Source organism: Ambystoma mexicanum, chromosome 6q (genome assembly GCF_040938575.1).
Source record: "Ambystoma mexicanum isolate Mex_15411 chromosome 6q, UKY_AmexF1_1, whole genome shotgun sequence".
Lineage (NCBI taxonomy): Eukaryota > Metazoa > Chordata > Amphibia > Caudata > Ambystomatidae > Ambystoma > Ambystoma mexicanum.
In genome coordinates, this window is record NC_090937.1 from 1,614,150,054 (window position 1) to 1,614,162,939 (window position 12,886).

The 12,886-nt window shown below is 43.8% G+C and overlaps 1 protein-coding gene across 1 annotated transcript in view; it reads left to right on the top strand.

Moving 5' to 3' along the window:
* The window catches only part of LOC138516908 (dedicator of cytokinesis protein 2-like), a 2,920,848-nt gene that overhangs the window by 2,643,671 nt on the left and 264,291 nt on the right, over positions 1-12,886 (top strand). Inside the window, exon 35 of the mRNA XM_069632364.1 lies at positions 2,072-2,157. Coding sequence (XP_069488465.1) covers positions 2,072-2,157 — 86 coding nt within the window. The remainder of the gene's footprint in view (positions 1-2,071; positions 2,158-12,886) is intronic.

The window sequence follows — 12,886 nt, forward strand, 5'->3', positions numbered from 1 at the left end:
CAAACAATGCTATAGGAGGTACAATATTATTTCGATTTCCACAAAACCTACATCAGTGAGATCCATACCATACTTCATGGGGTACTCACCCTCTTCCACGGCTCTAGTTATTATAGCCGGGGCTGAGGCCACCGGGAATACTAAGTAATTTGTAATTATTTCAGCTTCCCGTGCTATGTCCTCATAGCGAGGTGCCGGTACGGATGGGTACATACCTCCACTTTCCTTTATCAACATATGTCTATCCATTTGCTCACACTTCTCCTGTATTTCCTTATTGTCTAACTCCCTCACCTTCTGATTTGCAGACCGCTTCGGCTGCTTTCTCTAATTTTTATTCTGTGCATTTTTCCTCCTAGTCGCCTCTACCCGCCACAATCTTATATCATCAAACTGAGCCGGAAAGACTCTTCGTTTTGCCAGTTCTATTTCTACGGTCGCTATAGCGTCCAAGTCAAATGTTTCATGTTCCACCCACTTGTGTTCAAGCAACCCTTTTGTGGATTCTACCCATTGTTTTAGGAACAAATTCGAATTCAACCCATATTTGATCAGCATTTCAAATGCTGGAGTTACCTTGAGAGGGGCATATTGTGGCTTCGCTATTCCCCTCCCAAGGGGAGCCAAGTTTCCTATGATCCTTAAACCTTAAACAATCAACATATATGCTACTAATTCCTTTTAACGGACCGGTCCTTACTTAAACATATTCATTTCATCCATTAATTACCCTTTTCATGAACGATCTACATAACAGATCTCAGACTAATACTTACCATATAACTGATACTCCTTTCTTTAACAGCCTTACCAACCGGATCCCTAAATCACTCACCTGCTGTGGGGTCTTCGCCTTGAAGTCTGCTGGACCCAAAGGGTGGCAGCCTGCTGTACTTTCGCCCGGCGGGGCTGGCGGAGGAAGGGTAACGTGTTTGTGCAGTCAATGGTGCTTCTTCATTCGATGGGGCCCCAATACCATTACCCCTCCAGCCTTGCCCTGCAAGGACTCACCCAGTGCAGGGCTGCCACACCTTAGGCTCCCTTCGCTGTCACCAGTAAATGGGGGTACACTTTCGCTCACCCGACTTCCATCAAAGGGGACCCCACTCCAAAAGGACTCAGACGGCTGGTCAAGTCACAAAGGTTTATTTGTCAATCTTCCGCAGAAGGGCATGACTACAGCGTCCTTGAGAGAATGGGGAAGTGAGCTGATAAGCATTAGGTCTGCATGGTTTATATACATTTTCAAATATCATTGGTTCCAATCTCTAGCACGTGCACAGAAAATGAGTTTACATAAGCATGGCAGTTAGTCACGTAATCTTCCTCCCCCCATCCCTCCTTCGTGCAGAAGAGTTCCTCATAAACACACTCCTGGGGTGAGCTGATAAGCCTAAAACTGCACAGTCATGATGCCCTTCTCTGCATCTCAGGGGCCCTCTTCGCGGAATTTACTTGTGCTGCTCATGACTATCGTGTATCTGTCGTGCCAGGCCTTCACCACCCTCTGCCCTTCCCTTCTTCTTGGAATTTGACATCTGAGTAACAAGAAAACAAACTTTGCAACACTGCCTAGTCGCACACATTCACCCTTTTCTACTCCGGGGCTCTACAGGATTCACTTTGCTACAACATGTGCATGGCCTCACTAATTTTTGTATCCACAGTGGAAACACAGGAATGTAGTGAAGCTGGAGACTGGTTGATGCACATGTGTCAAGAGTAAGCAGGAGAAGGTCAACCTGTAGGGGGGTGGTAGACCTCATCTGCCATCATGCTGAAGTAATGAGTGAATAATGAAATGATTGAATTATTAATGAAGTGCTTCTGTAAGCCAGCTCCAAGCACTATGTCGACTTAGGCGTCACACTTCCTCACTGTGTGAATGCATGAATTAATGAAGTGTATCTGTAATGCCAACCATAGGCGCAGTTTCATTCAAGATGTCAGACTTCATCACTGTGTCAACGGTGGATGGAATGAATGAAGTGCATCTGTATAGCCGCCTCCAGGCGCTAAGTCGTCCATGGTGTCGTACGTCATCACTGTGCCCTGCTTCCCTTTCTTGCAGTTCGAGGAGGAGATCATTAAGAAGCTGGACAGTGAGGTGGAAGGAGGCCGCGGAGACGAGCAGTACAAGCAGCTCTTCCAGATCATGTGAGTTTTGCCCTGTGCTTCTTGGTGGTGTATGGCAGACGTGATCTAGCGCCTAGAGCTTGCAGGAAGTGTGTGCCACTAGGCACCAAGGAGCCAAACACCTATGGGACCAAGATGCGGGGCCAGGCACTCAGCAGATAAGGTCCATTGAAACCATTTCAGTGCTTGAAACTTATCTCTAAAATATGGTGCCTTTTGTATTTCGTTTTGCGAGCTTTTAAAATGTGCAATCAGTGTGTTGCAAAGAGAACCCATAGAGGGGACCTGTACGTTATTCATCTTTTGCACAGCAGAGTGCAGAAGTGGATAGCAGAAGGTGGCGTATACGTGTGCACGCCGCCCCTTTTGCACTCCGCCATGCAAATTGAGTAAACTCTGCCTGCCATGTCCACATGGCAGGCAGCATTTTCAATGCATTCATATGGAATTTGTAGGCTTCTTACACCCAAAAATGCCAGCCGTCTCCATAGGGATTCCCAGCATGGCATGAAAATCCATGCTGTCGCAAATGCTGTAGTATTTGTATGGTGGAGAAGAAAGGAGCGGTGGAAACATTAGTTATGTTCCGCCCCTCATCTCTGCCATGCAAATACTTGAAAATGAGGCATGGCGTAAGAAACATGAGTAAAAGCCTTACCCAAGACTCGCCTGCATTTTTCCTACATTAAGTAGAGCCCAAAATGAGCGTCAGACAGCTTATTCTGAAAGATATCCCCTTTTTGTTGCTTTCACAGGGTAAATTCATCAAAAAGCAAATGTCTGCCACATTTACTCTTCCTTCCTGCCTTCCTTTCCTTGTCAAGCCAATCAAGTCCATAGGTTTACACAAAGCGGTCCTCTCTGTTTAGTGCACTAGAAACATCTGTGCCAGTTTTCACAACACAACGCCCCCTTACCATTACCTGCAAAGTGAAATCCTTCACCGTTTCCGCAATGGGGAAATCTGAAACATTGCTGCACTGGTAAGACCCCCCCATGGTTAACAGTCAATTGAAATCCATCAGTGTTTGCACAAATAAAGTGAATTCTTTCAGTTTTTCCACAGGGACGACAATGCACCAAAATGACAGGGGTAGGCGAAGTGACATCATATGACCTTTGACCTGTGATGACGGCACAGGAAGTGATGTCTTTTGACCCCACACACCAGTGACATCACAGGAAGTGATGACACATGACCTTTCACCCATTGACAAAACAGGAAGAGGCATCAAAAAGAATTGCTTCTCAGTACACTAAGAAAAATATGGTTAAGTAACCATGAAATATGATATGCATTTCAAACAAGAATGCAACACCATCAGTGTGTATAGGCCCATGTTACCAAATTACTGCGAATGTAAGCATATGTCCAACACAACAACCTGGACTATTATACATCACTCGGGCTAAACTGTTAACAGACAGAGCATCTCGAAGAGGCCTAATCCTAAAGAGCCAAAATCCAGTGCCTGCCAAGTGTGTTGTCACAGACTGGAAACAGTAAATGAACAACATAAATCCAACCAGAAGACAACCAGAGGCTGCACCACTTCCTGCTTTTACTCTTGCACAATAGGCACAGGGATTTTCTTGTCAATAGTGCACTTTGAACCATTGCACAGCAACCCACTCCCACCAGTCGCCCAATGCCGGAATTTCCCCCAACCATTTTCACCACGGGCACCCCGCCATCCACTGCGAGTCTCTAAGAATCCTCTGTCAACAGCTTTAAATGTGTGGCGCCCACTCCTGCCATCCAACACCTTAGACCTCCAATGCCATGCTCCAACATTTCATGTTTATACAGTTCCACCCTCCAGCAACCAAAGTCTCCAGCATTCTCCAACACCATCAACCTCAAGCAAACTAGCAACTTAAGTCTCCAGTGCTCTCCTTGAACACCCCAACAGTGTGAGTCTCACTTACCCTCCGCAAACATCTTATATCTGCATTCAATGCATGTCAACTCTCTTAGAACACATTACATCTCAAACACTCTCTCCCAACATCTGTAAAATCACTAGTACAACATCTTTGTTTCCAGTACCAATCTCCATAACATTGAGCCTCAAGCACACACCTCAAACCCAGAGCTGTGCCAGTGGTTATGAATGTTTTGATACCTTCCAGCCATAACCTTTCCTTTTTGCTTATTTGGTAAGTCACAGATTTGTTCGTTAGATGAGAGACAGGGGGGAAGGATCTGTTGCAGGTCACACTAATTGCAGTTTTTTTATTTTTTATTTTAAAATGTAAACAGCAGTAGCAGCTCCATGACATCACCCCTACAAAAGGCCTGTTTTATCATTTTCTTTGGTCATCCTTTATATGTTGCTTAATGCCAACTTCCTCCAGCTTCTAGGCACTGGAATAGGAACTGAACCCATGTTGCACTGCATCCTCTTGTTTCCAAAGCAAGTTTTGCTAAGTAAGCAACAGATGGTTTACTTCAAAGGCGGAGGGCAACTTCTTGTAAATTAATTATCCCACCTTTCATCTATCTACAGTGTGCCCGTGTGCAGGTCTGGCAAATCTGGGGCAGGTCACACAGTGCCCAGTCAGGATTTGTGGCAGTGAGCCACTGGAGCACACCCGTCTCATCACAGGCCCAGTGGATCACTGGAGGTGCAAAGCAGACAATCGAGAAACACTGATGAGATTTGCGTTCATGCTGTGCTGTCACTGATTACTGCAGGCTGCTCTTACCCATTTCCAGCTAGCTAGACCTAGCCCCCATACCCTTCATGTTGCTACAGGCCTGGGTATGAGCGGAACAGACAGCCCCGCCTCTGAACCCAACCATTCAGGCATTCTTTACTAATGGACTGCAAACCTGTTAGTGATGGCGGCTTCATGGTTTTTCCTGCATCTCAGTTATTTCTCCAGCTAACGAGGTCTAGATTCCAGAAGAGAAAAGCTGTGGCACTTTTAGCTGCATTTACAACACCTTTATCAGGTGTAACACAGATAACTGCTCTTGGCACTGTCCCTTTCTCCAGTGGCCCAGGTGTTGCAAGGACAGGCCAATGGTAGCAGAAGGAGAGCCAGGGGCAAACCCCAAATGAAGTCCATGCGTTTCCACAATGGGGAAATGTGAAGCATTCAGACACTAGTTAGAGCTGCCACAGTTAACACTGAACTCCTGCCCCGTTCCTGCACTGGTGGAACCCCCAAAATCACCGCCAAAATGATATCTATCAACGGTGGAAATTTCCAGCATTTCTGCACTGGTAAGAGACTCCACCATCAAAGTGAAATCTGTCTCCACTTCTACCATGATGGAGCTCTCCAACATTCATTTTATGGTGTGTATTGACTGCAGATCTAGCTTTGAGAAGCAACGGAGGGCTTTACGGAGGTATAAAACAGTACAGATGCATAACAGAGGTAACAACAGAACATATACATCAGAGGGTAGGATACAGAGGGGCACAGAGGAGTGGTACAGCTGTACATGGTGGCAGGGAAGAGAGGGACGGGGATCGTCTAGTGAGTCAGGTGGTGCGGAGGCAACGTGAAGGACTAGGTGTTGAGGAGGAGAGACTCCTTCAAGAGGTGGGTCTTGAGTTCTTTTCAGAATTGTAGGAGCGTGGGGGTGAGCCTGATGCTAATGGGAAGGAGGGGCCATAGTCTTGGGGCATAGGCCGCACTAATATTCAATCCTTCCCTCTATCCACATTGATGATTCCTTCATATATCTGCTGCATTGTCGCACTAGTAAGACCCTGCCCCATTATCACTTAAGTGAAATACATAATAATTAAACCTACAAACGTCACCACCGAAGATAAATCCTGCACTGATTCCATCGTGGTGATGCCCTCCACAAGTATCACAAACGTTGTATCCATTATGGATATACAGTGGTGAAACCCTACATCATTGTCACTAAAGTGAAATCCATAAGCATCTCCAAAATGGTAGCCTCCTCCCCCATGACCACAAAAGTTAATTCTATCCCATGTTCTGCAGTGACAAAAACCATCATCAAGTGGAATCCATCTTTATTTCCTCGGTGGTGAAACACTTCATCATCAACACTGAAGTTAAATCCATCGCTATTTCCGCAGAGGTGAAATGTTTCACCATTACATTAGTAAAACCAATCTTTGCTTCTGCAGTGGTGAAACACTTCACCATTACCACTAAGGTAAAACCTTTCACATTTCCTGTGCTGGTGAAAGCCTTCACCATTACCACTGAAGTTAAATCCATCAGTGTTTCTCCAGTGATGAAACGCTTCACCAATATCATAGCAAAATCCAACCTTGCTTCTGCAGTGGTGAAAAACCTCACCATTACATTAGTGAAATCCATCTTTGCTTCTGCAGTGGTGACAGACTTCACCATTTCCACTAAGGTAAAATCCTTCAAATTTCCTGCAGTGGTGAAAATATTCATCATTACCACCATTCATCAGAGTTTCTGCAGTGGTGAAACACATCACCATTACCTCAGTGAAATCCATCTTTGCTTCTGAGGTGGTGAACAACTTCACCATTACCTTAGTGAAATCCATCTTTGCTTCTGCAGTTGTGAAACGCTTCACCATTACCTTAGTGAAATCCATATTTGCTTCTGCAGTGGTGAAACCCTTCACCTTTTCCTTAGTGAAATCCATCTTTGCTTCTTCATTCGAGATATGCTTCACCATTACCTTAGTGAAATCCATATTTGCTTCTGCAGTGGTGAAACACATCACCATTACCTCAGTGAAATCCATCTTTGCTTCTGAGGTGGTGAACAAATTCACCATTACCTTAGTGAAATCCATCTTTGCTTCTGAATTGGTGAACAACTTCACCATTACCTTAGTAAAATCCATCTTTGCTTCTGCAGTTGTGAAACGCTTCACCATTACCTTAGTGAAATCCATATTTGCTTCTGCAGTGGTGAAACCCATTACCTTTTCCTTAGTGAAATCCATCTTTGCTTCTACATTGGAGATATGCTTCACCATTACCATAGTGAAATCCATATTTGCTTCTGCAGTGGTGAAACGCTTAACCATTTCCTTAGTGAAATCCATCTTTGCTTCTACATTGGAGAAATGCTTCAACATCACCTTAGTGAAGTTCAACTTTCCTTCCAAATTGGTGAAACTCACCACCGTTACCTAAGTGAAATCCATATTTGCTTCTGTAGTGGTGACACGATTCACCATTACCATAGCAAAATCCATATTTGCACCCGCATTGGTGAAACGCTTCTCCGTCTTTGCTTCTGCATTGGTGAAATACTTCACCATTACCTCAGTGAAATCCATATTTGATTCTGCAGTGGTGAAATGCTTCCCAATGCCTTAGTGAAATACATTTTTGCTTCTGTGCTTCATCATTAACTTAGTGAAATCCATCTTTGCTTCTGCAGTGGTGAAATGCTTCACCATTGCCGCAGTGAAATCCATCGTAGCTTCTGCACTTCACCATTACCTTAGTGAAAGCCACATTTGCTTCTGCAGTAGTGAAACCCTTCACAGTTATCTTAGTGAAAAATGATCTTTGTTTCTGTGATGGTGAAACACATCACCATTACCTTAGTGAAATCCATCTTTGCTTCTGCGTTGGTGAAACCCTTCTCCATTATCTTAGTGAAATCCATCTTTGCTTCCACAGTGGTGAAACACATCACCATTACCTTAGTGAAATCCATCTTTGCTTCTGCAGTGGAGAAACAATTCTCCATCTTTGCTTCTGCAGTGGTGAAATGCTTCACCATTACCTTAGTAAAATCCATCTTTGCTTATGCAGTGGTGAAATGCTTCGCCATTACCATGTGAAATTCAGCTTTTCTATCACAGTGGTGAAACGATTCCCCATTACCCTAGAGAAATCCATCTTTGTTTCTACAGTGGTGAAACGATTCACCGTTACCATAGTGAAAATCATCTTTGCTTTTGCTGTGGTGGAATGCTTTTCCATTGCCTTAGTGAAATCCATCTTTGCTTCCGCAGTAGGGAAAATCTTCACCATTACCTTAGTGAAATCCATTTTTGCTTCCATAATGATGAAACGCTTCATCCTTACCTTAGTGAAATCCATCTTTGCTTCTGCATTGGTGAAATGTTTCACCATTACTTTAGTGGAAACTGTATTTGCTTCAGCAGTGGTAAAATGCTTAACCATTACATTAGTGAAACCCATCTTTGCTTTGCAGTGGTGAAAGGCTTCCCCTTTACCATAGTGAAACCCATCTTTGCTTCTGCGGTGGAGAAAAGCTTCACCATTATCTTAGTGAAATCCATCTTTGCTTTTGCAGTGGTGAAATGCTTCACCATTGCCTTAGTGAAACTTATCTTTGCTTCTGCAGTGGTGAAATACTTCACCATTACCATAGTACAATCCATCTTTGCTTCTGCAGTGGTGAATTGCTTCTCCATCTTTGCTTCCACAGTTGTACAACACATCACCATAACCTTAGTGAAAACCCTTTCTGCTTCCACAGTGGTGCAATGCTACACCATTACCTTAATGAAACCCATCTTTGCTATCGCAGTGGTGAACATCTTCTCCATCTTTGCTTACACAGTGGTGAAACACTTGACCATTAACTTAATGAAGTCCATCTTTGCTCTGCAGTGGTGAAATGCTTCTCCATCTTTGCTTCAGCAGTGGTGAAATGCTTCACCATTACCTTAGTGAAACCCATCTTTTCTTCTGCAGTGGTGACACACTTCTCCATCTTTGTTTCTGCAGTGGTGAAATGCTTCACCATTACCTTAGTGTAACCCATCTTTGCTTCTGCAGTGGTGAGACGCTTCACCATTACCTTAGTAAAGCCCATCTCTGCTTCTGCAGTGGTGAAAAGCTTCTCCATCTTTGCTTCCACAGTGGTGAAACACATCACCATTACCTCAGTGAAATCCATCTTTGCTTTTGAGGTGGTGAACAACTTCAGCATTACCTTAGTGAAATCCATCATTGCTTCTGAGGTGGTTAACAACTTCACCATTACCTTAGTAAAATCTATCTTTGCTTCTGCAGTTGTGGAACGCTTCACCATTTCTTTAGTGAAATCCATATTTGCTTCTAAATTGGAGAAATGCTTCACCATCACCTTACTGAAATCCATATTTGCTTCTGCACTGGTGAAACTTTTCACCATTTCCTTAGTGAAATCCATCTTTGCTTCTACATTGGAGAAATGCGTCCCCACCACCTTAGTGAAATTCAACATTCCTTTCAAATTGGTGAAACTCACCACCGTTACCTACGTGAAATCCATCTTTGCTTCTGTAGTGGTGACATGATTCACCATTACCATAGCGAAATCCATATGTGCATCTGCAGTGTTGAAACGCTTCTCCATCTTTGCTTCTGCAGTGGTGAAATGCTTCCCCAATGCCTTAGTGAAATACATTTTCGCTTCTGAGCTTCACCATTAACTTAGTGAAATCCATCTTTGCTTCTGCAGTGGTGAAATGATTACCATTGCCGCAGTGAATTCCATCTTAGCTTCTGCGCTTCAACCGTACCTTAGTGAAAGCCATATTTGCTTCTGCAGTAGTCAAACCCTTCACAGATACCTTAGTGAAAAATTATCGTTGTTTCTGTGATGGTGAAACACATCATTACCTTAGTGAAATCCATCTTTGCTTCTGCGTTGGTGAAACCCTTCACCATTATCTTAGTGAATTCCATCTTTGCTTCTGCAGTGGTGAAATGCTTCACCATTACCTGAGTGAAATCCATCTTTGCTTCTGCAGTGGAAAAACACTTCTCCATATTTGCTTCTGCGGTGGTGAAATGCTTCACCATTACCTTAGTAAAATCCATCTGCTTCCGCAGTGGTGAAATGCTTCACCATTACCATAGTGAAATCCAGCTTTCCTTTCACAGTGGTGAAACGATTCCCCATTACCCTAGTGAAATCATCTTTGCTTCTACAGTGGTGAAACGATTCACCATTACCATAGTGAAAATCATCTTTGCTTTTGCTGTGGTGGAACGGTTCTCCATTACATTAGTGGAACCCATCTTTGCTTCGCAGTGGTGAAAGGCTTCCCCTTTACCATAGTGAAACCCATCTTTGCTTCTGCGGTGGAGAAATGTTTCACCATAATCTTAGTGAAATCCATCTTTGCTTTTGCAGTGGTGAAACGATTCCCCATTACCCTAGTGAAATCCATCTTTGCTTCTACAGTGGTGAAACAATTCACCATTACCATAGTGAAAATCATCTTTGCTTTTGCTGTGGTGGAATGCTTCTCCATTACCTTATTGAAATCCATCTTTGCTTCTGCAGTGGTGTAATGTTTCACCATTACTTTAGTGGAAGCTGTATTTTCTTCAGCAATGGTGAAATGCTTAACCATTACATTAGTGACACCCATCTTTGCTTCGCAGTGGTGAAAGGCTTCCCCTTTACCATAGTGAAACCCATCTTTGCTTCTGCGGTGGAGAAATGCTTCACCATTACCATAGTGAAATCCATCTTTGCTTCCGTGGTGGTGAAATGCTTCAATATTACCATCTTTGCTTCTGCAGAGGTGAAATGCTTCACCATTACCTTAGTGAACCCCATCTTTGCTTCTGCAGTGGTGAAACGCTTCACCATTACCTTAGTGAAAACCATCTCCGCTTCCGCAGTAGTGAAATGCTACACCATTACCTTAGTGAAACCCATCTTTGCTATCGCAGTGGTGAAAAGCTTCCCCATCTTTGCTTCCACAGTGGTGAAATGCTTGACCATTAACTTAATGAAATCCATCTTTGCTTCTGCAGTGGTGAAATGCTTCTCCATCTTTGCTTCAGCAGTGGCGGAATTCTTCACCATTACCTTAGTGAAACCCATCTTTTCTTCTGCAGTTGTGACACACTTCTCCATCTTTGTTTCTGCAGTGGTGAAATGCTTCACCATTACCTTAGTGAAACCCATCTTTTCTTCTGCAGTGGTGACACACTTCTCCATCTTTGTTTCTGCAGTGGTGAAATGCTTCACCATTACCTTAGTGTAACCCATCTTTGCTTCTGCAGTGGTGAGACGCTTCACCATTACCTTAGTGAAACCCATGTTTGCTTCCGCAGTGGTGAAAAGCTTCTCCATTTTTGCTTCCACAGTGGTGAAACGCATCACCATTAATGTAGTGAAATCCATCTTTGCTTCTGCAGTGGTGAAATGCTTCTCCATCTTTGCTTCAGCAGTGGCGAAATTCTTCACCATTACCTTAGTGAAACCCATCTTTACCTTAGTGAAACCCATCTTTCTTCTGCAGTGGTGAGACGCTTCAACATTCCCTTAGTGAAACCCATCTTTGCTTCTGCAGTCGTGAAATGCTTCTCCATCTTTGCTTCTGCAGTGCTAAAACGCTTCACCATTACCTTAGTGAACCCCATATTTGCCTCTGTGGTGGTGACACGCTTCTCCATCTTTGCTTCGACAGGACTGAAACACTTCACCATTATCTTAGTGAAACCCATCTTTGCTACCGTAGTGGTGAAACGCTTGTCTACCTTTGCTCCCGCAGTGCTGAAAAGCTTCACCATTACCTTAGTGAAACCAATCTTTGCTTCCGTGCTGGTGAAATGCTTCTCCATCTCTGCTTCTGCAGTGCTAAAATGCTTCACCATTACCTTATTGAAACCCATATTTGCTTCCGTAGTAGTGAAACGCTTCACCATCTTTGCTTCCACAGCGGTGCAACACTTCACCATTAGCTTAGTGAAAATCATCTTTGCCTCTGCAGTGGTGAAACACTTCTCCATCTTTGCTTCTGCAGGGCTGAAATGATTCACCATTACCTTAGTGAAACCCATGTTTGCTTCCGTTTTAGTGAAACGCTTCTCCATATTTGCTTCCACAGTGGTGAAATGCTTCACCATTACCTTAGTGAAACCCATTTTTGCTTCCACAGTGGTGAAAAGCTTCTCCATCTTTGCTTCCACAGTGGTGAAACGCATCACCATTAACGTAGTGAAATCCATCTTTGCTTCTGCAGTGGTGAAATGCTTCTCCATCTTTGCTTCAGCAGTGGCGAAATTCTTCACCATTACCTTAGTGAAACCCATCTTTACCTTAGTGAAACCCATCTTTCTTCTGCAGTGGTGAGACGCTTCACCATTACCTTAGTGAAACCCATCTTTGCTTCCGTGGTGGTGAAATGCTTCATCATTACCTTAGTGAAACACATCTTTGCTTCTGCAGTCGTGAAATGCTTCTCCATCTTTGCTTCTGCAGTGCTAAAACGCTTCACCATTACCTTAGTGAAACCTATCTTTGCGTCCGTGGTGGTGAAATGCTTCTCCATCTTTGCTTCTGATGTGATGAAACGCTTCACCTTTACCTTAGTGAAACCCATCTTTGCTTCCGCAGTGGTGAGACGCTTCACCATTACCTTAGTGAAACGCATTTTTGCTTCTGCAGTGGTGAAAAGCTTCTCCATCTTTGCTTCCACAGTGGTGAAACGCATCACCATTAACGTAGTGAAATCCATCTTTGCTTCTGCAGTGGTGAAATGCTTCTCCATCTTTGCTTCAGCAGTGGCGAAATTCTTCACCATTACCTTAGTGAAACCCATCTTTACCTTAGTGAAACCCATCTTTCTTCTGCAGTGGTGAGACGCTTCACCATTACCTTAGTGAAACCCATCTTTGCTTCCGTGGTGGTGAAATGCTTCATCATTACCTTAGTGAAACACATCTTTGCTTCTGCAGTCGTGAAATGCTTCTCCATCTTTGCTTCTGCAGTGCTAAAACGCTTCACCATTACCTTAGTGAACCCCATATTTACCTCTGTGGTGGTGACACGC